This window comes from Mesoplodon bidens (genome assembly GCF_964165515.1).
Source record: "Mesoplodon bidens genome assembly, chromosome: 7".
In the NCBI taxonomy this organism is placed as follows: Eukaryota; Metazoa; Chordata; class Mammalia; order Artiodactyla; family Ziphiidae; genus Mesoplodon; species Mesoplodon bidens.
Window position 1 is genome coordinate 89,655,715 of NC_138164.1, and position 27,667 is coordinate 89,683,381.

The 27,667-nt window shown below is 49.6% G+C and overlaps 2 protein-coding genes across 6 annotated transcripts; both read right to left on the reverse strand.

The window, feature by feature from the left end:
- Window positions 1–3,895: 3,895 nt before the first annotated feature.
- PAX6 (paired box 6) lies at window positions 3,896–20,845 on the reverse strand (the record flags this gene model as incomplete). Of its 5 annotated transcripts, none has more annotated exons than XM_081238960.1 (11): window positions 3,896–4,225; window positions 4,923–5,073; window positions 7,831–7,946; window positions 8,046–8,196; window positions 8,430–8,512; window positions 8,991–9,149; window positions 15,035–15,200; window positions 16,148–16,162; window positions 16,257–16,298; window positions 17,092–17,222; window positions 20,788–20,845. In XM_081238960.1, 11 exons carry the CDS (start codon window positions 20,795–20,797, stop codon window positions 4,140–4,142), a joined length of 1,110 nt encoding a protein of 369 aa, XP_081095086.1. In that variant the 3' UTR covers window positions 3,896–4,139. The 5 variants fall into 5 exon arrangements, with proteins under 5 accessions (XP_081095086.1, XP_081095084.1, XP_081095088.1 ...); XM_081238958.1 differs by having other exon boundaries at window positions 15,947–16,162; XM_081238962.1 differs by lacking the exon at window positions 20,788–20,845 and adding an exon at window positions 18,337–18,517 and having other exon boundaries at window positions 15,947–16,162.
- A 248-nt stretch (window positions 20,846–21,093) lies between these two features.
- On the reverse strand, window positions 21,094–27,331 carry LOC308620819 (uncharacterized protein; the record flags this gene model as incomplete). Its single annotated transcript, XM_081240713.1, has 5 exons — window positions 21,094–21,286; window positions 24,279–24,997; window positions 26,245–26,439; window positions 26,515–26,659; window positions 27,237–27,331. 5 exons carry the CDS (start codon window positions 27,329–27,331, stop codon window positions 21,094–21,096), a joined length of 1,347 nt encoding a protein of 448 aa, XP_081096839.1.
- Window positions 27,332–27,667: the final 336 nt, after the last annotated feature.

The window sequence follows — 27,667 nt, forward strand, 5'->3', positions numbered from 1 at the left end:
GACAGATTTATTTTTCAATTATCAGCTTGTCTCAAAGATTTTAAGTAACAGTGCCAAGCAGTGTTTGAAACGTCCTCATATCTTTTAAATGTTTCTAAAACTTCTAAACCCTCTATGGTGTTCGTTTCTTACGCTAGATTTGCCTTTCTTTAACATGAGGTAAATATTTTGACTGCTAGAGTCTGCTCAGGTGCTGGGGTTCTAAGACCTTCCAAATTTCTTTATAGTAGCCACCAATTCCCACTTCTCTCTTCCATTTATTCTTTATCTCCACCTCCAGGACCTGCAAATACTAACACTAGACAAAATAAAACTACTTCAAGAGGAAGCAGCACTGCAATCAATTCCCTATCATCTTTTAAAGAATCAACACACGAATGCGCATACAAAGCAAAAGTAGGGGGAGAGCCCTATTCATTTGTTTAAGCCCATTATGCATGTCATTTCTAAAGCATCATGTTAATGCTTTCCAAAGATAGTCACCATCAACACCACCAAATTTAAGCAATTCTAACCCTAAGTATTTACACTTTGAACTTCAAAACTGAGCAGTGAAGTCATTGAGAACCGAGGCAAAAAAAAAAAAAAATTGTTTTTTTTGTCAATAATAAAAAACAGATGAGGTTTGTTCTTGAGGAACAGAAAAGGGAAGAATTTGTGTTTGGCCTTGGTGAGCCAAGCGTTAAACAAAGAAGAAAACCCTTAAAAAAAAAAAAAAATCTCCTTAACATTAAGGCCCAGAGCAAAAAGAAATAAACAGAAAAATATGGACACCATTCTAAGATGACAAAAATTCACCAAACAAAGCTGAATCTTAGAATAATACTGTATGAATGACTCCTAGGAAGCCTAGTTATGATTTTTTTTTTAAAGGAGGAAGAAATGATTATGTGAGCCATGTCAAGAAGCAGCTGCTTCCCATTTAAGAGGAGGCACAGCTTTGGGGTGGGGAGGAGGGATATTGTGGGAATTCATTATAGTAAAACGCATTTGTTTACTTGGAGTAATTTGAATGTTTCTTACTCAACTGTTCAGCTAGAATTTTGTTCACCTGGTCTCCCTAAGTCAGTCAAGTTTGGAGAAAAATCATAGGCTGTAAGTCTCACGATTCTACCAAGGACATCACAAATAGATGGCCACCATCCTGGAAGATGGCGTCAAAGCATCCCTGAAGAGTTCCCATTCAAAAATATATAAATATACCTATCAATAAATAAACAAGAATTAGTTCAAGAATGAGTAAAAGGCCACCTCGGGGCAGTGCTTCCACACAGTATCTGCCGTGCTGTCCCCAAGGGCAGGCCTGGAGCTCCATTCAAAAGGACAGTTCGTCTCCCTAGGGTGAGGGCACAAGGCAGAAGGCAAGGCAGCTGACCCCATCCTGCTGGATCAGAGGGCATCTGCAGCTGAGTGGCCACTTCAGACTAAACCAGGGTGCTGAGCCACCGCGCCCTGGCAAGCCTGACCCTCAGAGGACACGTGTACGTGCCTAAGCGCACACAGGCAGCTCTCCTCTGCGGCCACAGCACTCCCCTCCTCCCGGCCTCAGCTCCCGCACCCAAATGCCACACCCGGTGCTCCAAAGTCTCTGCTCTCTGCACAACAGAGCCGTGGGCCGGGACTGGCTGCCTGACCCTGGCCCAAATCAGAGTCACTTGGAAACCATCCCTTCTTGCAGGGAAGAAGTGAGCCAGCCAGCAGCTGTCACACACACTCACACATAGCCTTCCTCTGACAGTTCCCTGGGCACATGTCCCTCAAGGAATGTAGGCTGCAAAATGTTAGGAGGTAGAAATATCTGCACGGGCGACTGTACCAATAGTGCGTACGTGCGCACACTGCCGCAGAAGTGTGCACACGTGCGGCGCAGGCTCACAATCAAACTACATGCACACGTATAAAAACTGCAGTCAGCATGTCTCAGTGTGCAGGCAACTCTGGTGGAATGTTAATATACAGCATGCCAGACAATTATCTGTTCACAAGTAATTCTTTTACTAGAAAATAGTAGATGTTAAACTAGAAGGTTATTTTTTAAAGCCTCCAATTAATTTCTCTATTTCTGATCATTTGCCTTTGGGGATTTAAAACAAAACAAAAAAGCAGAGTACAATTCAGTGGAAGTGTCTTTGTCCCCAGAGGGTTTTGCCTGTGCAGGCATTTAATCTAGATTGCCAGCCCCCCAGCCTTTGACTGAAGCTTGCAGAAGAAACTTATCCATATTGACTTATATGTTACACAGAACAGACAGAAATAAAAGTCTCAGACAGGCCTTTTTCACCCAACAAAGGCTTATTTTTTTCCATCCTTTGCTTGGGCTCAAGCACTCCTGCCCTGCGTGCCGCCACTTTAAACATGATCAGATCTGTGCTTCATTGCAAATAACAACTGACCAACAATGGGCCCTGCTTCATAGATTTGGGAATGTTTGGCTTAAGCTGCCAATGACTGAAGGCCTTTAACTCCCACCGGCCAGTCACAGTCCGCTTTGTTGTTGTCTGTTGATGTGTCTGTGCTCATTATTCCTTGACATGCAACATCCCCCCTCCAGCCTCCACCCATCCACAGCCGCACAGAAAGCGAGATTCAAATGGGAACAGCTGTAGTGGTTCAATGGGAAGTGATGCCCCTTGTGCAAAGGGGAGGGAGACAGAAAAGGGAGAGGGCCTACTTGAGAAAGGCAACAGCTTTCAGGGAGTCTTGTATAAGAAACCTACTTTTGAATATAGTTCAGTGAAATCGCTGTTGAGACAGGCTGACAAGGGAAATCTGCCCAGATTGAAAGTGCCAGCCCTAATTCAAAAGACAATACCTAGTTAATAGGTTGTTGCATTTTTAAATTATTTCTTGACTTTGAGCTTTTGAATTAAACAGCTAACTGGGAAATGCTACCATTTTGTATATGTACTCCGGGTATAAATGGGCACAGGTCTACACACAGCTTTAAGTGGAATTTCTTTCTAACAAACACATTTGCGATTTATGACACCTATAAGAATTATTTCTTTAAGGATCATCGGGCTTTAAAATAGAGTATGTATGAAAGTAACCATTCGTTTAGAATGTTAATCTAACAAGGAAACAAAATTTGTAACACCACACTATAAGGTTAAAAAGAAAATAGTATAATAAAGGAAATACAAAGGCTTTGGCATGGTTTTTACAATCAACAATGGTTAATTTTGATATGTAGTTGTGAACAACTTCAAAACACTTAAGTTTAAAACTCTTGCAAGCACTTTTAATTGATTAGGAATGAATTCTAGATGCACAAAATGATTGGACTGTGAACAGTAATACAACTATATCTAAGAACAATTAACTTTTGCTGGCCAAAGAAGAAACTTATGATTGCATGAAAATGTGTATAAAACATCTATAGAGTATTCTTGTCAAATATAAATGAAATTAACTTTATTATAGAAATCATTCTGAGGATTTCTAGGGAAGACAAATACTTACATTTTGACATAAAACAAATTGGATTATATCGAAGACACACTCTACCTTTTAGCTATCAACTTTTTTCTTCCTTGAATTTATATCTTACCCTTTTTTTGCACATAAACTTCATCTGTTAACAACCTTTGGAAAACCAACAGATATTTCTTACATAAATCTAGTGCATGTTGTTCCAGGTTTAAGTATATGCAAAGGAATGATACAAACGTGGAACATCAGTCCATAAACTATGAACAGATGGGTAGAAGTATTCGATATATCTTGATAAAACTCAAATTCGTGGCAAAGCTTGTTGATCATGATTTCCTTTTTTTTTTTAAAACAACTTCATGACCAACAGAGATCAAACATCCATCCAGTCTGCGTTGTTCTTATTTTCATTATAACATACAAATGCCCATTTACAAATAATACACCAAAATGAATAAAAGTTTGGATACCAAAATGAAGATTTGTTCCAACTGACATCGTGCCTTCTGTATACAAAGGTCCTTGTTTCAAGTCCATTCCCCAGTGGTTCAACACAGGACACAATTGCAGTACTGAAGTGCTTCTAACAGCCATTTTTCTTTCCTTCCAAGGAACGTCCAACTGCTGTGTCCACATAGTCACTGACTGAATTAACACAATATATCCTTTCCTTTTGTTTGTTTGTTTTTTGATTGTTTGTTTGTTTTTTACTGTAATCTTGGCCAGTATTGGGACATATCAGGTTCACTTCCAGGAACTTGAACTGGAACTGACACACCAGGGGAAATGAGTCCTAGAAGTGGATGAAAGAAATAGCCATGTAGATATTCCCTTCAAGAGACAGGCATGGAGTACGAATGTATAGGTTAAAAAAAAAATCTCTAGTACTTTCTAACATTTAACTCAATCTAAAAAGGAAAAAACTTTTCAAGTCCTATAAACAAAAGTAGCACCTTCAGAAACCAGAAAGCATGTTTACATACATCTACTGAATCCCAAAGCCCCCCATGCTCCCCCCACCAAAAAAACAGCTCCATTTGTTTGTATGTTTGGAACTTGAGCAACAAAACCATCCTGGAAAACCAGAGTGGTACTTCTTCAGTTGCAATGAAAGGCATAGAGGAACTAGGAGGGAAGTGAGAAGTCTTCCAATAAACTCAGGGGGCCTTCACTGTTAAACTTTGGCTAATATAATAATTTCTCCTTAGAAAAATTACATTTTCAGGCCTTGTCTTCATATACAGCTTCTGCAATCAAATTCAGGAAAAACAACTTCTTTTTTTGTCAGTACGGCGTCAAGTTACTAACTAGCTTGACTGAATTCCCCTTTTAATCAGTCTTCCCCAAGGAAGCAAGCAACAGAGAGTTAAATACACCATCACACAAGGCCAGGAGGTTCTTTTTAGGTAAACTTTGAGTGAAGGGAGATCACCTGGCAAAAGAAGCTGCAAAGGCCACCTCTGTGCAGCCTGCGGAGAGCAGCGGCTCACCTGTGGAAGTGGTGCCCGAGGTGCCCATTGGCTGACTGTTCATGTGCGTCTGCATATGTGGGGGGGTGTAGGTGTCATAACTCCGCCCGTTCACCGAAGGGCTGGTGGGCAGCATGCAGGAGTACGCAGAGGTCTGGCTGGGGACTGGGGGCTGGGAGGAGAAAGGCGAACTTGTGGTTACTGAGAGACACTTTGCATAGCCACACCCCCAGCTCCCTCCCCCCAACCCCAGGAACTCTGCCAACAAGTCTGATCCCCGCAAGTAAAGCGCCTGAATTCCACGTGGTAACACTAAGATCGGGCTTCCAACCAGTCCTTCTGTTGTCCACTGCTGGAGTAAAGTTGCCTACACACCAGCGCAGGCTCAGCGGCCATGGCTCACGGGCCCAGCCACTCCGCGGCATGTGGGATCTTCCCGGACCGGGGCACGAACCCGTGTCCCCTGCATCGGCAGGCGGACTCTCAACCACTGCGCCACCAGGGAAGCCCACACCAAACTTTTTGAAGTACCAAAAATTCAGACCATTCATTGTCCAGCTAGACGGTTGGCACTATCCATAACATTAATAGGATTTTTGTCCATGTTCATCTTGGACCTCTGCTGGCACCTTCAGAGTAACTATAACATGAGGACTTCCATAAAGACACACCCCCTCTCGCAAATTCATCCATTTGGGAATCCAGCGACACCTGCACGCCTCAAACCCTGTATCTCAAGCTGTGAGGCAGAGGACAGTGGCAGGAACTCTCTGTAAAGTTTGGTTTAGGGACCTTGAAAGCCTTTCATGGTTGGACTTATGGATTTAAAGATGCTTGAAGAGGCAGATCAGTGATGATCTCAGGTTAAAGTAGTCAGAAGTGTCAGTAAATACCTAGCCCCATCCGGAGAATTAGCTGTGACTTTCTTATAGACACCAAAACTGAGATTAGGTTTTACCCACCAAATTGTGCTGCTACCGTCGAAGTGTTTAGAATCACGGCATTGACAAGATAAACCTTTATCCTGACTAAATAAATACACAAGGCTGAGACAAAACACCTCATGAGCTCTCATGGGGCTATGCTGGGGCAGCAGCCTTGAGATGAATTAATAGAAGCATATTGTCAGGAACAGGGGAGATGACGGTACTGCTCTGATCTGCAAACTACAGAAATGTTTAACATTCCGAGATCCACAGCCTCGGAGAGGGTGATACGTTAGAGAAGGTTCGGAGGACACCCAGCCTTTGTAAAATGGTTGAAGATTTTGGTCAACAGGATAAACTGATGGACAGACAGGCCAGCCCTCACTCCCCTCCAAAATTCAGAGAGTAATTTTCTCTGAATAGTAGAATTGCTGATATTTTAATTTTCTTTATGCTTTACAAATATATATATATATGGTTTGAATTATAAGTTGTATAATTTTTAAAAGTCAGCATTTGAAATAAATTGACCCACACCAGTCTACGTGGAAACAACTCTAACAGAATAGCAGCATCTATTTAATTGTTTCTAAATGTTTTCTCATATACACATTTTTTTATCTTCATAGAAACCTAGATGTTGCTACAACTTACAAAACTGAACAAGACTCGGTGGCCTTATTAAAGTCTGAGGATGACTGCTAACATCGGGTTCAAAGAGGCAAGCAGGCCTTCAGGGCCCTGCCAGAATTTCAGCTTGCATTTGCTTCTAATTCCCAAAATGACTTCCTCCAGGCAACTTTGACTTCTAGAAAATTCCAAGGCAGTCATAGCAACCACAACTAATGGGCTGTTAATCCCTTAATTTACATTAGTTGCTCTATGGCCAATAATATCCAGATGCAATAAAAATAGATGTGTGAATAATTCCTCTGAAATTGCTTACCTAGCTGCTCCTGTATCAGTCTAAAGACTGGGAAACACTTATTTTGGTGTGATTTGGGTTAGAAATCCAGCAGAAGATGTTCAGGGGAGAATAAACGATATGTGCAACCCCAAATTTGTTTCCATCAGGGGCTCATGCTGGCCAACCTCACACTATCTGGCATCTCTAATTGCTGCACAAATAGGACAGGAGTCCTGGGGAAGTCACTGCAGAAGGCCCACCAGAAGACCAATTATTTTTCCCCATCAAGAATCCCTCTAGTTCCAAAGTTCTAGTACACCCCACCTGCCTTAGACAACTTCCATCATAAAGGGTTAACCTAGTACAGGGCCCAGCACACGTAGGGGCTGATAAATATCTGGGACGGAATTGAGAGTAGGAGCAGGTTGTTACACCAAGTGAATAGCATCCGCCTTTCCAGGCAGCTGGGAATGCCACAACCCCATCACATCATTCATAGCAAAGACACACTAAATTTCTAGCAAATGCCTTCTATTCCTTTTTTTATTCTAAGATACAGAAAGAAAACTAGCTCTCCTCTATGTTAAGTATATCACACTATGCAAATATGAATCCCAATTCTGGTCCTTTTTTTCATCCTCACTAGTTTATCAGAAACATCCTAAATAACAACCACAGTGCACATAAAGACTACACACTTATTAATATGAACACATGAATAGAAACCCAGGTGTTATATATACTACCCTCTTACTATCTATTAATTTGCCAATATTATTTTCATTTTCTGGTACAAGTTTCTGGTCCCCAAAACATGCCCCATTCTCACCCAACATTATCAAACCAACATTCCTTATGAGCAAAAATTAACTTGACGGCACATCAGGTTTTTATTTTATTAAAGGCATGAATCAATCAATCAACTAAAAGACTCGATCGACTGTTTTCATCTCAGACTTGACTGATCAAGCCAATCACTATATTGAGAAAGGCTCCCAAGGGTACACATAGGGCCAGTGAGGTCTGCAGGCCCCAACCCATTCCTCACTTCTTCTCCCAGGGACCCATTAAGCAGGTAGCCGCCAGCCTCACTTACTTGCATAGGCAGGTTATTTGCCATGGTGAAGCTGGGCATGGGCGGCAAAGCACTGTATGTGTTTGTGAGGGCTGTGTCTGTTCGGCCCAACATGGAGCCAGATGTGAAGGAGGAAACTGCAGGGAGAAGACACAACAGACAGTCATTGTGAGAGTCAGAGCCAAGGGCAAACAAGTTGAAACCCATTTGTTAGTAGTATTAATATTTCAAATTACCAGGCGTGGTGGGTTGTGGGATTGGTTGGTAGACACTGGTGCTGAAACTACTGCTGATTGGAATATGACTAGGTGTGTTGCTGGCCTGTCTTCTCTGATTCCTCAGCTTTTCTTCTCTTCTCCATTTGGCCCTTCGATTAGAAAACCAGACCTGGAAATCAGATGGAACAGGTTAGCCCTGAGCTTGCTCCCAGCTCCACCCCATCCCAGACACGTCCACTGTCCTCCTCCCCCCCAGCCCCGAGAGCTGAGTGGCACAAAGCATTTAGCAAACTGAATCTGTTACTGTTTATACAAACAAATGGTGTTCCTTAGAAGCACCTGTGTCTCTAGAAAAGGCAAATGGTATGAATCACAAAACATGAACACACGGTCCCTGGGTACCTGTATTCTTGCTTCAGGTAGATCTATTTTGGCCGCTAGTCTTTCTCGGGCAAACACATCTGGATAATGGGTTCTCTCAAACTCTGAAAGAGTAAGTTGCATTTTTCTGTGTTGTGCCAGAACTATACAAAAATGTGTCAACCGAACCCTGGATCAATCTGGTTTCCACCTCCCGACTTCTATCACCTCCAACCAATTCCCTTTAAAATGCTACGACTATTAGATTGATTGTTCTTGGAAGAACTATCCCATCAGAACCAAGTTCTATTCTCTTTGAAATGACATTCATTCTTCTGTGGCCTGAATTAGCCAAATCATCATTGTTTCTTCATGAGAAGTCAGACTTTTCATCTGTGAATCACTGGTACATGAAAAGAAGAAAGAAAACACACACACACACACTGAAAAGATGCCCAGGAAAAGAAAAAAAAGAAGGACAGAAAGAAAAAAGAAATCTTTTCAGGCCTCTGTGCAAGGGCCTTGGCTAAATTTAGCTCTTTGTACTGAAGATGTGGCATTTACTTTGATTTACTGCTTCTCTACTTTGAAAAACTCCATCACCTTTCTCCAGGGCCTCAATTTGCTCTTGGGTAAAGGATGTTCTATTTCTTTGCAGCTTCCGCTTCAGCTGAAGTCGCATTTGGGCCTCATCTGAATCTTCTCCATTGGAACTGATGGAGTTGGTATTCTCTCCCCCTCCTTCCTGTTGCTGGCAGCCATCTGGAACAAAAAGAATAGGACAGTAAGAGAAATTTGGAATAACTTGGAGTCTCCAAAAGGGGCGTCATATACAGCCATAAACTCCAAAAGCAGTCTCATCTGAAAGTCTCACCAAAACATTCCCAAGGTAACTGTCAGCCTTCTTTTAATAAAAGACATTAGTGACAAATGTTACCTGACCACCATTTTCTTTCTGTTTTTATCAAGATGAGACTGCACAATTTAGATACTTTGGGAATGGCATTTCTTTGAATGACAAAACAAGTGCTGAAGTTTCCAATTAAAATGATCTTTTATAACTAACCTTGACCCTCCAAATGCCTCGCCCAGTTCCCTTTCCTTAGAGAATTTATTTACCTATGGCTGTGTTGGGAAAATAGAAGAGTGATGTTCAAGATTTCAGCTGATCTATAATCAGTAATTCCTATCTAATCAATTAGATGTTGATAGGTTTGTAGAAAATGCTATTAAGAAACCAAACCAAGCTTGTAATCTTTAAAAAAATATTTATCTAGTTTTTATTTGAATTCTGCACAGTCAATTTCATTTTAAAGGTTGTGAATTTAGAAGTGCTCGCATTGTTCTGCAGTTTTATTCAACTATTGTATGAGTGCGCTTTGCCTTGACACCTATTACGAGCACAGCTGTAATTATATCATCACCAAGAACAGGCTATAATTGCTGAAAATGGAATTTTATATTTAGATAAAAGGACTGTCCATTCTTTGTAATGTGTTGCACCAGAGAAAAGTAAGATTTCTTTTAAATTTTTAACGTGTAATTTTAAAAAAGAAATAGTAGAGAGTTCACTAACTAGCTAAACATGCTATGCTGCAGCTGAATCCTTGGCATATCATTTAAGTGGTACATTTTTAATTAGGGCATTTCCACCACTTTTAATGTAATTTCTATCATTAAACAGGGGAAAGTTTTATTGTTTTCCTTTGCTGCTTGGAGGGCAAGATGTGCACGTAGGCTAGCTGTCTCCTCGTGCGCCTTGCTGGATAAGCCACAGCCTGGCAAGGGAAGGACTCAGCCTTGGCTGGGCCTCCAGGGCCACTGCCTGCTGGCTGGGTCCTTGGTCTTGGGTCCTGAGGCCCCCAAGGGATACCACAGGGGCAGGCCCCCCCATCCTAGAAACTTGGCCCATGGGGGTAGGGGCCTCTAGGGGCGCCTTGGTGGGGAATAGACTTGGCTAGGAATATCATTTATAACCAGGAGACAATAGGCAGTGCCTTCAAAGAGTTCAGGGAATTGTGACAGGATCTAGTGGGATCTTTTCAGAAACTTTGAAATGTTTTAAAACCCCAACTTTCTCCCCCATTTAAACAGGCGGATTCATCAGTACTGGCCACCATATGGGCCCTTGGAGATCTATTGAGATGACCACCAACACTTGAATAGCGAGGGGCTGCTTTTCAGCGCCGCACAATGCCCCGCGAGTAAGGGAAACTATTAAACTCCTGGGGCAGGAGCGTTGGCAAACTTTCGTGGGCAGAATTTTGAGGCCACAATGAGTGCGGACAACAAAAGGATTCTCTTGAGGCGTGCAGCGGGCCACATTGTGTTACAAGAAGCCCAGTCAACAGACTTTTCAGTGAAGTGTGTTAACCCCTCTGCTCTGCTATCATTAATCACTGTCCCAAGAGCAGGCGCCTCCATGCTATTTAGGGCGCTTAGCTGGGGGTTGGAGGGTGGATGGGAGGCCAGGGCAGGGGGTGGGGGGGGATGCAGGGCCAGTGGATGAGGTCCGGGGCGCGGGGGGGAAGTGAGCCGGGGAGGCAGGGAGGATGGAGACCACGGGGGAGGGAGACAGGAGAGGAGGGGGCGGAGGCCTGGTGGAGGGGTTTGGGGGAGTAGGAGAGAGGAGGGGCCTGGAAAGGTGGAGGAGGAAAGAGGGCCCCAAAGAGACAGAGGCCAGAAAGGTATAAGAAGGACAGAAAAGAGTGCTGAGAGGAAAAAGAGACAAGAGGGGTCGAAGGAGACGGGGAGAGAAAGAGAAAAAGGGAGATAAGGGAGAGAGAGACTATTAGTAAATGGGCCGTGGCTCTGCTTTGGGTCGTCTTGCGCTACATCAGAAAGCTGGGGGGTCGGGGAAGGCTACTTAGCTGAGGGAGAGCCGCTCACTCACGTGTGCCGGCACCAGTATCTGTGCTAATTTACTGCCCCGAGTTTCCGGGTGACTTTTCAGTGTTTTTCAGGGAATGAAATGAAGAGCCCCTTTTATTTTCGGATTCGGTCAATGAGGAAGACTTTAGAAATAGACTTTTTGGGCCAACTAGAAAGGCCATCAGTTATTGCTTTGCGAAAGCACAAACAAAAACCTGCGATCATCAGAGGTTTAGGGAAGGGAGCGCTGAGAACACAATCCCATCTCGCGGGGGTGGTCACTCACGCCTTCTAGGAGGCCCCACCCCAGTCCTTTTTCTGGCACATTCGACCTCGCCAAACAAAGCTACCCGGGTCTGCCTAAGAAGACCCCCGCAGATAGCATTCTCTGCTCCCGTTTGCTTCGCTGACGTTTTCCTAATTTTAAAACATGGACATTCGAGCACGCTCTCCCTCTCCCTTTCTTTCTTCCTCCCCTCCCCCCCCCACTCCCCGCACACACACTCTCTCTCCCTCTCTCTCCCTCCTTCTCTCTCTCAGCAACGGAGGCACAGCGCTGACTTGAACTGACACTTAAGAGGAGGAAAGTCAACGAGGGTGAGGAGAGCTCGATTTTAAACCTCTTTGAGGGAAAAAAAAAAAAAAACAGCCGTGGAATTAGAGGCAGTTCAGGAGAAACCCGTGGCTGCAGGATCCCTCCAAGACCCCGAAGAGCGAGCGTGCCCCATTGAAAGTTTGCTCCTTTAAAAATAGCAACTGTTCGCAGCCAGGCAGTGCCGGAGAGGTCACTCTTAGACTGGGGGCCCCCCTTTTTTTCTTTAGTGGATTTACCTTCCACTCTTAAAGCTTTTAGCAAAATAGAACTGGAAGTTGGATCTCGAATTCCCCACATGATAAACCTAAGTGGCAGACAATTAAGATATCTTCTTTAAAAGGCGCCCCCTCCGAGCGCAAAGAAGGGGCCTTCAATGGGCGCCGTCCACCTTCCAGCCTAATCCTCGAGAAGGCGAGTGAAAGCGCCTCCCATTATCCCAGCCCCAGGACCATCTGACGCTCGGGATAGGATTTGTTTCCTGGAAGAAGGAGAGGAGAGAAAGAAAAAAAAAAAAAAAAGACGCTGGGAAATAAAATCATTCCTTAGTTTCTTAGTGTCTTAATCAGTGATGCGGAAAACAAGCAAGAAAAGATAGCAACCCGGTTGCGGCACCTTTTCAGCTCTGGAGCGCGGATCAAAACATTGTAGCATCTGTTGAAAAAGAGAGTGACTAAATCCTATAGAGGGCCTGGGTATTACGGGGCTGGTGGTGGGGGGGGGGCGGCGGGAGGAGATAAGAAAAAGTGTCTCTGTGATCCCTAAAACCACCAAAGCGCTGGAGAATCGGGGCTGGATAGAGTTGTCTCTTGTTGTTGTCAGCCCAAGTCGGCACAATTTTATTCACCGCCGCATGGCGTTGATCAGATGGAAACCAGATTTGTCTCCCTCTGAGACCTAACCTCGCCTTATGCTTTCGGAGTAATGGGCTCTTTAAAACCGCAAACCGGCTTCCTGGGCCGGCAAAGGGGGCGAGGGAGGGAGGGGGGCCTTCTTAGCGCCAAGAGAACCGAGGATTCCCGGCACGTCAGCCGCGGCCGCCGGCATGGTCCCCACGCCCGGGACTCTGCGCTCGCCTGGCGCGACCGTCCTCCCCACTGGGTGGGGACCAGGCACTGGCGTGGGTTTTCTGTGGAGTAAAGGGGGAACTGGCAGTCGGTGAGCCAGAAGGCTCTGGCAACTCGGCGCCTGAAAGTCCAAAGCTCCTGAACTAGCGCCACCTCCCGCCCCAACGGTCACCACCAGGTCCTTGCGGTTAGGCTCTCGCTTCCCGCCCTCACGCTCCCCGCGACGAAAGGCCTCCCCAGTCGGGCGCCGCCTCTGGTGGCAGCAGAGGGGCGGGCGAAGCTGCTGCCCTCGGCTTCGGTCCGGTCCGGGCTCCGGGGAGGAGGAGGGGGTGTCCTTGTTCCAGGCCCCGAACAAACGTGAGCCCTCGCGCCCAGCGCTCAGCACCTCCCAGGCCCGGCCACTGTGTCCCACGCCCTCCCCGAGACCTCTCGCACCCGCCGGCCAGACTCGGCGGGGTGGGGTCACCGGGACCGCAGACTGCGGGGGACCGGGGCAGGCAACGGGAGCGCGTCACTGGGTGTGCGCACGTGGGAAGCCTACAGTTTCAAGGGTCAGGTGAGGGTATGGTGGTCACTCCCTCGTCCTCACCAGAAGCCGGAGGGGGCCGGGGCCTGCGGTCAGGGCGGAGGCAGCGCCTCCTCGGGTGCAGCCTCGCACCCCGGGAGGCCGCGGTTCGGCCCGATCCGGCCAGGGAGCGGGCGGGCGGGTCGCCCAGGAGAGCCGGGGCCCTGCGCGTCGGGAGGCCTCGGCCGGCCGAGCGGCCGCGCTGGGAAACACCGAGCCAGCGCTTTGCTCCCTATCTTCCCAGTGTCCGTCCTATATTGTTTTCTGCTCTTAAAACTGACATGTCTAATTGGCAATTGGTGCCGAATCGTGTCCAGAGGTCTCTTGTGGAACATTTCTACAGCTGTCTCCTTCAACTAGACGCTTATTCATGTCGCCTTAATGAGAAACAAAACGTTCTCTAATGAGCAATTACAGAGCGACAGGATTGTTCCCATAACAAATTCTTGCGAGTGACAGAAGCATCCTTTGTACCAGATATTTCGCATACTGTTACCGATTTTCCCTTCTCTAGCCCGGCTCGGTGGAGGCGCGGGGCACCCAGAGCGGGTCCGAGAGCGCACGGATGCAAGGGCAGCCCAGTCAGCTTCCCCTCGCCGCCTCCCAGGCCGGGAGCCCCCAGGCTTCGTCGTGCTCCGGGGAGTGAAACGCCACGTCCCATTATCCCGCATATTATCTCCTTGTCACGAGGACAACAAATACCGATTAATCTTCGGAGTAAACTGTTTCCTATTCTTGACCAAGCTACCTCCGGTGTGCGTAGGGGAGGGGGAGAGCCAACAGACCAGACCCCACCCCCATCTCCTCCTCTTCTTCCATGGCTTCTCACAGATCCAAGGACGGTCCAGATCCTATCTTTCCTCCCAGCCCCAGAGTCGCTCCCGGCACACCAAAGTCCGGTTCACAGTATCCTCACCCCACCCTTCTACGCAGTCGCCACCCACAAAGAGTGAGAACTGGGGGCCCAAGGGGTGGAAGGGGTCAGAGCAGAGAGGGTAGGGTTGTTTAGTTGGGAAAGCCACCACTTCCAATGCCCCATCCTCAACTTGGCCCTGCATCTCACTGCTCACCCTCTCACACACACCCTACTCCTAGTCACATAATTTGTCAATTACGGCAAGAAGCAAAACGATACAATTATGTTTATCTTGCAGTCTGTCAGTGTGTTAACTTGTCACACTTCTACAGCAAGGGGGCTCTCCGTGCATTTTAATGGCACATTTGAATAGGGCACCACGCAGCTAGCTCATACACACACACACATACTCCTGCCCATATAACACACACTCGAGCGCACATGCACACACACACACACACACACCAGCCACATTCATACTACCTAACATACACAACCCTCGAATTCCCAGGCCAACCAGGTAGTTCAACAAAACACCACCTAGATACAGCGCAAGTCGTTATGTCCCAAGCCTTTGAAGAGTTTCTCCACTACGTTCTCTAAGCACAGAAGCCCGGAGAGGGAAAAAGTTGGAGAAGAGGATGGGCAAGGGGCTGCATATATGGAGAATTTGAGGATGGGTGTTTGGGTTTTTACCTTGAGTAGGTTGCCCTGGCACCGATGTCCCCGGATACCAACCCGGGCGGGTGCCCCAGCTTCCGGTCTGCCCGTTCAACATCCTTAGTTTATCATACATGCCGTCTGCACCCATCTGTTGCTTTTCGCTAGCCAGGTTGCGAAGAACTCTGTTTATTGATGACACCTGCAAATCAAATCAAGATCAAACCAAATGGTAGAGTCTCCTGAAGACACAGTTGCCCTAAGTCCCCATCTCAGCGCTCCCACCGCTTCAAGAATGACCCTTAATACATTAAAAAAAAAAAATTCCCAGCCATCCTAGGACAGTGGGTGGATTTGCAGAGACATCGTGGAAAGAATGCCAGCCATCACTTTGGGCATGGAAACTCAGTTGTGTAGAGAGTTGGAAGACTAGGCAGGGGTCCTTCACTGTTGCGCAGTGTCTCTGGTGACCTAACTCACATGGCTGCTTTTTTGTTGTTAAAGACTTCCCCCCCAAAATATTGAGACTTGGCCTAGAGCTTTCTTTCACTTTTATTTGTTTTATATTAGGGCAGAAATGGATGTTTGATGCCTGAAAGAAGGTTCAAACAGGTAGATGTGGCGGAAGCTCGAATCTGGTTTTCATTTGCATTTTCCTTCTAGATTCCAGTGCCTTTCTCCAGGTGCCTCCGCTCTCTACTTTGCCACATGCAAGTGAGGTACATAACCCCCCACACTTGACTTCCATTTTCCAGAAGGTCAAAAAAAGGGTCAGGGTGCTCCTCTCAAGACCCCCAGGTATAGAGGAGATAAATGTGGAGCACGGAGGAGAGAAAGAGAGAAAGACACTGGCAGGGAGAAGAGCAGGGGGAGGTCAAGAAAGTGATGGTAAAGAGGGAAGAGTGTGGAGCTTAGGGCAGGGAGAGGGAATGTTCTCAGTGAACTTACACTTGGTATGTTATCGTTGGTACAGACCCCCTCGGACAGTAATCTGTCTCGGATTTCCCAAGCAAAGATGGACGGGCACTCCCGCTTATACTGGGCTATTTTGCTTACAACTTCTGGAGTCGCTACTCTCGGTTTACTACCACCGATTGCCCTGGGTCTGATGGAGCCAGTCTCGTAATACCTGCCCAGAATTTTACTCACACATCCGTTGGACACCTGCATAGGGGAAGTGGACAGAAAACCACATTATTAATAATTTCAAGACAAAAATAAAATTGTTTAAGTATGCATTAAACAATGACAAGCTTACGTTTTGATTGTCCAGCACTTGGACTTTTGCATCTGCATGGGTCTATAACACAAAAATATACCTTCAATGGTACGAGAACTTACTGTAGAGAGCTTTTTTCTTAAAATTACATTTGTAGCCCTAAAAACTACAAATAGGATGATACTTTCAAACAGTTTGAACTAAAAAAAAAACTAATTTAAAAGTTTTAAAAACTGTTTTTGTAAATAAATGCGGCTTGAAGATGCATCAAAACGAAGTCAGATTGTTTTGTGCTGACCTTGCTTAAAGCGGTGTTATGTTGTAATGAGTGAAGGGGAAATATAAACTGAATTTTTAGTTATTTTTCCTTTAAAAATATGCCCAATTGAGTAAATGTGAGTTAGGGAGGGAGGTAAATAGCGTTCGTCTTTTAAAATCAATATATATTTTTTTCATAAATATGAAGAAATCAAACAAGTATCTCAAACTCTGAGGTAAGCATGGGATGAGGGAGAAGGGAATGAGATTATATGGATTTATATAACTCCTTTTATTACAGTTCATAAACTGTTACCACAATGAATGTTTTGCCAAATGAAAAAAGAAAGGTTTTTTTTTTTTTTTAAATTCACACCCAATTTTTTTCTTAAGCAGATGAATTGTCTTATGTGACTGACCCAGGTTGGAAGAGATCGGGAAGGATGGTGGAAGGAAAGGGGAAAGCAGAAGGCAGGGGAGTGGGGTGGGGACTGGAGTGGGGGTGAGGGTAGGTGGGTCCATAATTAGCAGCCTTTACAGTAAGAAATGGAGAGAGGGCGTTGAGAGTGGAGGGCCGCGGGGGGCGCGGCGAGTGGGGCGGCGCCGGGAGGATCACCTGCAGAATTCGGGAAATGTCGCACGGCCGGGCCCCGCTGTGAGCTAGCTCTACGATCTTCTGCCGGGTGGAGTCCGGCAGTGGCCGCCCGTTGACAAAGACACCACCGAGCTGATTCACTCCGCTGTGACCTGAGGAAAGGGAGAGGAGAGCAGAGCGGAGAGGAGAGGAAGAAGAGTAAAGAGAAAGAGGAGGGAGGAGGAGGAGGAGGAAGAAGAGAAGGAGGAAGAGGAGAAGAGGGAGAAAGAGATGAAGAAGAAGAAGAAGAAGAAGAAGGAAGAAAGAAAAGACAACCACAATGCATCCTCAGCTCCCTGCCAACCCTGGCCAACCTCAGCGATCAGGTCCCTGCTATCGATCAGAAATGACAACAGGACCTCGCAGCCATTCCTGGCATCGGGCAGCCCAGCCCAAACACAGCCGAGCTCCTGCCCACCAGACTGCAGAAGCACCATGCAGACACACACCTCACTACCGCCTTCCCTCCAGCAGAGCCCCCAGCCCACCGCTGCCCTCCACAAACACCCCAGCTGGTCTCTGAACCCGCAAGGTGCAAATCATCAGCTCAAAAGATATCCTCCCAAAGATCCCCTCTGAGTGTCAAGAAAAACCACGAGTCCTACAGAACCCACACTGAATCTCCAAGGTCTCTGCATTGTTAGAACTGTGATAGCAAATCCTATAGCTCTCCAGTGCTCCCTCAGACACTAAAGTCCAGAAACGTTTGTTGTCACACTCCAAACTCTGGTGAAGGCAACACACAAGCACCGGGATTTAAAAAAAAAAAAAAAAATAGGAGAAGAAAAGGGGAGGGAGTAGAGAAGAACCAGAACAGCAAATCCGTGGCTAGTGAATCACAACCGGGGTTTCAGCACCTCCACTGAAGGCTTCCTCCAGCCTCAGAGCCCCAGATCGGCTCCAACCACAAAGTAGTCTGGCTGCTGCAGTGGGGCGGAGATCTGGGAGTCTGTTCGCCCCGGCCACAGCTCCGCTTTACTTCCGCTGCTCAACTCGGCCCTCCCCACCGCCAAGGATAGATATTAGCAAAAATCAAAAAGTGAAAAGAAAAGGAAAAGACCACACCACAGTGTCCCCCATCCCTCCTTTATCTGGTTATCTCACAACCTCACCCCATTGTCTCATCATAGGGAATAGGGAGTTAGCACCTCTGTAGCCCCTCCCCAGAAACCACAGGCACACAAATAAAGCCAATTGCCAATTCCCACTTCCTTAAAAATCTCCAACCTGCAGCCCCGACTCTAGAGAGCAGCCCTTCCAGGAGAAGATGTGGCTCCCCGCTCAGCTCTTCTCTCCTCTCTTCTCCTTGGAGCCTCTGATAAATTGACTCCAGAAAGCTGAGCTTCTTAGCAATAAATAAGCTCCAAATATAGAAGAGGGGGGAAAATATGATGAGCCTCTCTGACATTTGTCTTTAAAATAAAACTAGCTGCACGTCAAGTTTGAGCTTAATTTCTGGAAATAGGCGGAAGTCGCTCCGGATCATGCATGGAAGGCTAATTGAAAAGATCAGTCGGGGCGCTTGTGGCAGCCTTGTCACTTTGTGACAGTGCTCCGCTCCGGGAAATTGCATCGTCACGACAAACGGGACCGTGATAAAACGACCCTTTCCGTCCCTATTTGTAGATCACTCAGACGAGATTGAACTGCACTCGTTTCCCCTTCGAGGGGAGCCGCTTTTTCAGGGTAGCCGAAGGCTTGGGGTGGGGGGGGGCCCTCACTGAGGGGGGTGCTGGAGCCTCAACTCGATGAGAAGTGACAGGCGTTTGGGGTATCTAGGCTCCGGCCGGGCCCAGCGTGAGCAGGGACATCGCGGGGACACCGCTTCTCCAACAGAGCAAGCCCTAGATCGCGCTTCCGTTTTCTCCTAAGTTCCCTTTATTGCCTTCCTTTGCCTCGAAAGAGCTTCTACTGCTCCAGATACGGAGCCTCCCCTTTGGGCACAGGGAGCCTTCCAGGAAAAAGAAAGGCTGTCCCAGAGAAAGATCGAGAAAGACTTTCTAAACTTCACGCGCTCCCTGAGCAGTTCCCAATCTAGGAATGCCAAGGCGTGTGAGGCCGCCTAAGCCTAGACCTCCCTCCTTCTCCCCGCATTGCAAAACACAACCTGCCCGCCACCTCCACAGCGACCGCCGGCGGGTGCTCGCCCAGGGCCAGGTCGCCTCTGCCAGCATCGAAATGGCAGCGAGGAAGCGCGGCTATAAGTTCCCCTTCAGAGGTTAAGCCTCAATCATTGTGTCCCTTCCCTAGGGACGGCTGGCGCTCTCGCCCAGTGGCGATGATTATGCGCCTAGAATTCGACCGCGAAGCATCTAATAGGAAAACATATGGTGTCAATTTGGATGCTCTGCGCCTCGCGCACACCCGGGAGCGAGCGGCACAAAGCCCTGCAGGCCGGCCTGCGACCCCGCGCGCCCCTCGGGGCCCGCCAGCCAGGCCGCAGCGGCAAATCCACAGCGCCGGGCGCCGGCCCTCCCGAGAGCCTGCGGCTGGGGACCCTGTGCTGTAGGGGGAGAACCCAGCAGCCAGGAAGGGTGGACAGAAGCCTAAGCCTCGCCAAGGAGGGTTCCTACCAGGCCAAGTCCCAGGGCCCGGCAGGTTTCTGCACAACGAATCCGCCTTAAAGCTCGCCACCTTTGCGCCCTCTCCTGCGCTTTACGCCCACCAGCCGCGGAAGCACCAGGGGACGACTAGCGGTTCCAGGACAGATGGATCAGGCGCTAGGGACCCTCCTCAGTCTGCAGTTCGGCAAGGGAAGGTTTCTAGAAGCCTTAGGCCTTCGGGCACTCCATACAGCTGAGCCCTTAAACCTCGTCCAGACTCCGCACCTCAACCCTGGCCTAGTTTCGCTGGGCCTCCACGCTCCCAGGCCCTGTCTCCAGATTCGTCCTGCCACACACCAGCACTCACGGACCGAGCAGGAAAGTGGGCTGGGGGCCCAAAGGGCCTAGGCGGAGGGAGGATGGGAAGCGCAAGAGCCTGGGAATCAAAGGCACAGCGGGCCGGAATGACCAGGACACAGACAGCAGCTATCGGGGCAGGGCTTCTCCAACTCCTGGGCCCATCCCCACTCTCTTCCCAGACCCAGTAAACCTGCTCTCGCCGGCGCCCTGTAACAGTCCCATGGGGCCAGTGTACCCCCTCCACCCCACCGCAGGCCTGGGTGCCCCGCTCCGTTGGCCTTCCAGGGCCCTAGCCAGGGTGGGGAGGGGAGGAGCTGCCCTTAGAGTGACTGGGGGAGGGGAGCCCCCCACCCCGCCCGGACGGCGGAGACATTCAGTCTTCGCTAAACCCAAGGGGCCTCCTTCTCGCGCTGCGACTGGAAGCCTCCGCCCCGCCCTGCTCAGCCCAGCCCCCCTCTCTGGGGTCAGAGCCCGGGCAGGGGCGGGGAGGGGGTGTGAGTTACAGGATTTGGCGGGGATGGGGTTTCTCGACCGCAGCTTCGCAAACTCTTGCGGGCTGTTCGGAGGGGCCCAGCCCCTGTTCTTCCAGGAGGGAGAACAGAGCAAACGCCCTCCCCTCTAGGGTTGCCGGGCTAGGAGAGGGGCGCAGCTGCCTCGGGTCCCTCGGCCTCGCGCCCGCGGTCTGGCCAGCGCGGACTCCGTGAGGCTCCATGCCCTCCCCCGACCCGCGCGGCGCCTCCCCAGCCCCAAGTCCAAGAAGACCAGAGGCACTTACTGTTCTGCATGCTGGCGCAGGCTGGGGGCCGCGGTATCCCACGGGGCTCGAATATGGGGCTCTGTTAGCAAGAATATAGGCATTAATCCTGGGCCAGCACCAGGTAGGCCTACCTCCCTACAGAGGATGTCCTGGAGTCAGGACAGGAGAAAGCCCCCTCTTTAAGGAAATGATCCACTTAGTCGGTTGCAGCGATGGGAGAGTCATCCAGCTCTGCCCTCCAGTGCATGCAAAATCTACCCTTTGGGCTACAAATACTCCAATATTCCCAATCTGTTCCCCCCAAATCTCTTAGCAGTTAACCCTTCAATCAGGAGAATCGATGACCTGATTTTGAATTTTTTCTTCCATCTGAACAACAACGAGCGAGCATTCTGACTCTTTCAGGTTTTGGAACCCAAAGCAGCCAACGTAGAACTTGCCTGAAATCTGGGATGTCTGTCCACTCTCACAATAAAAGGTCTCACACATCTGCACACCCCTAGTTAAAGTCTTCACCCTAAGACAAACCAGAAGGAGAGAAAGGTATGTCAAACTGTGGCTCAAAAGCATAGGCCCATGGGCTCTCTGATCCACACTCTCAGAAAGAAAAAAAAAATTCATCTAGGTCTCAAACTGCCATAAAACCCTAAATCCCAGACTTACACCCACATTTCCAGCAGCCTATCCTGCAGAAGTCCCCACGTTTTGCTACTGGCTGCCCTGGCCTGGCTTGGGAGATTTGGAGAAAGAATCTGACAAGTTGGGACCCCATTTTGCAAAAATATCAAGAACCAGGGGAAGGAAGAGGGGAGAACAAGAGAAACAGCAGGGTTAACAGTAGAGGCCAAGAGCTGGGGGTGGGGGGGAGGGGGGGGAGGGGGAGAGGGCTTATACCTGAAGTTTAGATGTGAGGCAAAGGGGACCTTGGAACTTCAGGGTGCCTGAGGGTGCAGGCTGGGGCCTACTAGGAGGGCTTCGGAGCCATTACTCCTTCCTTCAAGAATTTCACCACCTCAGTTGCCCCAAGGCCCCCAGAACCCAACTCTCTGGTTACCCCTTTATCCTTTACTCTCCCCCTCAAAGCTTCCCAGTCAGACCCCCTCTCTACTCACTTCTCAGCCTTTCTGGGACTTTGAAAGTGGCAAGCCTAACTTTTTCCCCCCAAACCTCACTTATTGTGATTCACTTCTCTTTTGGTGTTTAGATCTTCCCCCCTTTTACTGTACTGTGACACACGCTGTCTACCTCGCCTCACTGCTTTAAAAAGTATGAACAGGAGGGGGTGAGCGTGGTCGACAAAGCCTACAGAGAGTGAACAATGGCTTCTATTCTCCAGCTCTCCCCAAACCCAAAGAGCAAAACCGAGTCTCCCTAACCAGCAACACAGCTTCCAACCAAAGGTACCAACAACCCACCAACTCACACAGGGAGCAGAAGGACACTTCTTGCTTTGTAATTCCTGACCCAGTGCTGTCCCCCAAGGTTACGACCTCCTCCATCACCTCCCTCCCTGCCTTCCCTTAAGAAGAAGGTTCTGGGGAGGGGGGGTTGGAATAGAAAAGTAATTTCTTGTTATAAATATCTGGAGGTAATTGTGTTACTGGTGTGAGTTGTTAGGGGCTGTAAAAAGATACAACGGCACCGTGGGGAGCTCAATTGGGAAGAGAGAGTTACAATAAAGAACCCATTCAAAAGGTTTGCAAAAAAAAAAAGTAAAATCATTAAATAGTCTCAGCATCATTGTCCCTGTTTAGAAACAAAACTAAAAGTTTTTTTTCTTGTTTTGCCTATTATGATTATTAATTTTGCCTGCCTGCAAGCAAAGAATCCCAAGAAACACATTTTTTTTTCTCTTAAAGGCCATTCATGGTCTAATTTATTAACTACCTGGGAGGCAGCTTAAATCCATAAAAATAAACTTAAAACTTAGACTTTCCCCCAGCTTCCCAAAGCAGCTTGGTAAATATTGGCGAAGGCAAAGGGCTACCTAGTTAGCCCTAGCTGGGTTGGCTCCCAAAGGCTTCCTCCTGTTTCTCAGTCCCCAAGACCAAGTCAAGCCAAGGACAGGCAGCAAACCCAACTTTGCACAGAATGCCCAACCCCCTCCCCAAAGTGGGATTCTGAAACTGCACATAGTAGCTGGTGGGGAGAGGTGGACTGGAATTCCCCCAGAAGGGTAAAACTTCCTAAACCCATACTGTAACCCACACTGTACTCAACCACAACCGAATGCCCCCAGCCCAGCCGGTACATTCTTGGAGCCATTTTTTAAAAATCACTCGCTGATTCCAGAGAGGCCTAGCCGATTAATTTTCCAAGCAGCTGGGAAGGTGGAAGCATTTCAAATCTCGGTTCTGCTTCTTTCCCACCCGCCTCTCAACTAAGAAGCTATCTCATTACTTAAGTAATCGTTAACACTTAGTGCAAAAGCAACTGGGGAAGCAGGGCATCCGACACCCGGAAGCAGTCGCCTGCGGAGAGACTAGACCGCCTCCACCTCAGCCGCAGCCAAAGCCCCCCAGCTCAGCCCAGGGCTCCCTATGGCCCCAGCTGGGTCTGAGACCCACTCGGAAAGGAAGGAGTCTCCAAACGCCTCAGAGGCGCCCTGCCTTGGTCCACTAGGCCACTGAGCCACTGCCTCCCTACCCCTACCTCAGCTTTCAATGCTGTTGTTGTTTTAATTACTTAATTCTCAAAATTAATCTCCAAACTTCTTAGCTAGGGGGAAGGGGAGAGGAGAGCTCACTTTCGCCCACCCCCCCGGCCCCCAGCCAAAGAGTAATTACCAATTAAGATGACAAAGTTTTGCTCTCTAGGGCCAAATAACGACTAATCAAATTGCCTTCAGACATTTGCAAAGGTCACCGGCTATAAAAAATGTAATGTCAACGGCAACAACTATTATTTCTCCTCCGTAAACTCGCCAGGCTTTCAAGCTCTTTGCTTTTCATCTCATTTTCTGCTCCCACTCCCCTCTTCAAACCTTCCCAAGTTCGAGTTAAACGTCCAATATGGCTTAGGGAGCTTCGGATCATATGTGAAAAAAGAAACCACCGTTCACTTTGTTTTTAAACTTTCTAGAAATCACTCATGACTGGAGGGCCGGGTTTTAGCACTCAAAAAAGAAAGCATTTCCATTTGAAATTCAACTCCATTTCCCCCCAATTACACTTGCTAAAATTCAGGGCTATTATGGTGCAGGGAGACTGAGAAAATCTGCACAAGGAAAGAGGCAACAACTTTATGAACTTTGAAAAGACACTTTTCCTCCTGGGGTCTTAGAATCGAAAAGCTCTCAAATTACTCAGACTAATTAGCTGGGAGAGGACGTGATCAGACGAAGGGCAAAGCCAATGCTTTCATATTTATTTTTCTTAAAGGCCTCACAAAGGAAAAAATTCAGGAGCTTTGAATTAAAAAATAAAAAATCCACCTTTCCACCTCGAAACTTGTTGAAATGGCAACACCGGGTGCAGCTTTGTCAGAGGAAGACAAGGAAAAATACCCACCGAGCGCTGGGGGCCGGAGGACAGGGAGGACCCCAGCTTTCGCAGGGCGAGGGCGAAGGTTGGGGGAAGCCTGGGGAGCAGAGAGTTTTCAAGTTCCGAGCTCTGCGCTCAAGTTGGGGGCCAGAGCCTGGGGTCCTGATGGAAGCTGACAATCCTCCCGCTCGGCTCGGAGCTCCCTCGGAGCGCGCGTTCGACCGCCTCGGCCTGGCAGCTTCCTTCCCGGCTCCCGCTCTCTCGCTCTTTCTCTCCGCATCCGGCGTGGGGTTGCCGTGCCGACTGACTGCTCGGGCTGGCGGCGGGCGCGGTGGCCCTGGGCGCTCGAGCGCCCGCGGATTCCTCGGTGCCCGGGAGAGCGCCGCACAAAGCCGGAGGGCGGGCGGCGGCGCGGCGAGCCGGCTCCTTCGGCGCTCCCTCGGCGCGCGGCCCTCGGCTCGATCGCTGGGCCCGCGGCTGGACAAAGCGGCCGGCGGCGGCCAGTCTCTGCAGCCGTTCCCGGGCCTGCGGCACCGCAAAGCCTCTTCGTCCTCTGCCGCCGGCCGGGAGCATTTGGCGACGTTGTGGCCGGGAGCCGCGGCGGCTGCGTCGCCCGGAGCCTCGGTTCTTCCTGCGAGCTCAACCCGCGCTGGCGCTGGCGCTGGCGCTGGGGTTGAGCCGGCCGGCCGCCGCGAGCGCTGCGCCGCTCCCGCTCGCCGGCCGTCGCCCTCCGACGCGGGCTTTCGCTGGAAGTAGAAAGTTTGGGCTCCTGCGTGGAAACTTCTCCAGTCCAACTCTCCCGGCGTAGCAGTGGGGGAGGGGACCGGCGAGAGGGAGGAAGGAAGGGGGGAGGAAGGGGGAGACCTGCCTGAATATTGCAATAAAAATGAAGCGAGAAGAAAGAAGCGGACTCACCTTTCTGAGGCATCCTCTCTCGTCAAAGCTCCTGTCAAGAGTTTTGTTTGGTTGGGTTTTGTTTGTTTGTTTGTTTTCTCTTGTTGCTTAAAGACCACAATGGTTTGAAATGACGGTATTTTAAAGGAGTTGCTGGCGAGAGTTTACTCCAAGGACGCTGCTGGTTTGGTATGTGAGAGCAATTCTCAGATCCCTGGGAAGGAGACAGAGATTGACAATAAAATGGGCTGTCAGCGGCTGGAGAGTGAGAGATAAAGAGTGTGGGTGAGGGAAGTGGCTGCAGCCAGCACACCTATGCTGATTGGTGATGGCTCAAGTGTGTTAATGTGTGTGTGCCGGCGCCCGGCCTCGCATCCACCGCTCCTCACTGGCCCATTAGCGAAGCCTGACCTCTGTCATCATCCTCCAGCAAAACACTTCCTCCTGCGCCTGAACCAGAGCGGGAAATGAGGCCGAGCCACGGTTCGCTTTTCAAACCCACTAATCACTCCGCAACATGCAAATGCACGGATCGCTCCCACACAAAATATTGCTTTATGCAAAGCAGCGCCGGGGCCTCGCGCCAGCCGATTGGATGCTCCCTCTCCGCGCCTGGTGCAATTGGTCCGTTTGTTTGAATATGAATACACTTGTTTTCGGCCCCGCCGGTGTGTCCGGGCTGCTCTCCCCGGCGCTGGGCCCCCGCGCCTGGGCTCTGGGGCTGGCGCTCCAGACATCTCTAGGCTCGGAGCGCTCCGGGAATCAGCGCGGGCCGCACTGTGGCCGCGAACTTGGGGGGTCGAGTGAAGGCCGCTGAGCTGGGGGGGCGCGCCCCCCACACCATTAAGCTGGGCGCGGGACTCTCAGCTCTTGGATGGAGCAAGTTTCTGTAGTTCTGCGCGTCCCTTTTTTGCCAACTCCAGCGCAGCTTGGCCTGCTGCCCCGCCTCCGCCCGCCCTCCCCTCCCGCCCCTACCCCTACCCCATCTCCGCCTGGGCGCTGGGACGCGGAACACAGCAGTGGCCGCGCCCTAGCCCACCTGGCCGCCGAGAAGAAGAAGAGAAAAGGGGCATGAAGGTCACTGGGTCCTGGCAGGCACACTCCCGCGGAGGCCGAGGCGAAGCTTAGGCCGAGAGGAGGCCGCCCGTTTGGGAACTTGGCGAGGCCGGGCGGCCTTCCCAGTCCAGGCCTCCCGGGCCTGCCCATTCCCCCACCCTTTCTCCCCCGGCCCTTTCTTCTGTTCTTTCTTCTTTCGGAAGGCGCGGTGCGCAGTGGAGCGGAGGCACAGCCGGGGCTGGAGAGGCCCGAGCAAACACGCCACTTACTTTGTGTACAGAGAGTTCTTGTGAAAAGCCTGAAGAGTCCTCACCAAACACTCACCAACTTCTCCCACGTGCCATTTGTTAACTAAGTGCGGCTGCTTTTCCAGGCACCCGCCCGAGAGGAGGGGACGCGAGGGGGAGATAAGAAGGGAGGCGGGGGTGGAGGCCTGGAGTGGAGGGAGACTACCAATGCTGGGAGAGGAGAGAGAGAGAGCGAGCGAGAGAGAGAGGGAGAGAGCGTTCGCCATTGATGTCGGTGTGTCAGCATGTATTCGTGTGTGCCACCCGTTATCTTGTGTGGTGTGTGAGTCTCTCCGCACCAAGATTCCCTCTCCTGGGTCTACTCAGTCCACGGAGGCAACTCCCCTTCAGCTGTTGCCAGAAAACCGGGGAGGAAAGTAAGTAAATGGCTTTTCTCTTCTGACCACACACCAGAAGTCCATTTGTTGAATGCCGGACGATTAGGACACACCTCAGTACACTCCAAAGGCTCCCCTCGGTGCCCGCAGTTAAGGTGACGGGGAGGGAGCGGCTGCCTAGTCCTGCAAAATGCCGAGCTCTCTCGGAGCTTGCAGGCCTTGAGGCAAGGAAGGGGGAAGGTTTGGGATGGGGCACACACCCCAGGACCTGGCAAAGGAGAATGGGGTTGGAAGAGCTGAAGCAGGGAGGCTGAGAGGAAGCCACCGCCGGGTATACCTGACTCCTCTTGACTTGTGAAAAGTGCTAAAAGTCCGAGCTCATCAGTAAAGTCTGTGCAACCTGAACTCACAGATGACCCGCGGCGTGGCGGCTGCCCTGGCACCTGGGACCGTCAGGACGCTGCAGGCTGTGTTGGGCCGCCGCAGGGCCTAGTGTGGGTCTCATGCTCTCCTCCCCAACCCAGACCCACTAACGCTGCCGCCAAGGAGCCAGACAGAGCTCCGGGGTGAGCGGAGGCCTCCCCTGTCCGGGTCAGGTTTGCGGTAGCATAACCCGATTACCATCTTGGCCTGAGGAAGGCCCTTTCCGCGGCCCAGGAGTACTCAGCGCCGGGAGAAAACCCAGACTAAAGAGGCTAAGGAGGTGGCGCCTCCTGAGCGAGACTTCGTAGGACCGCGACTTTCAGAGAGGCAGCGGGCCCATCCCAGACCAGCGAGAGCCTGCCTCCTTTTTCTCTCCCCTTTTACTTCTCAACAATCATTAAAGAAGCTCGAACTCAAG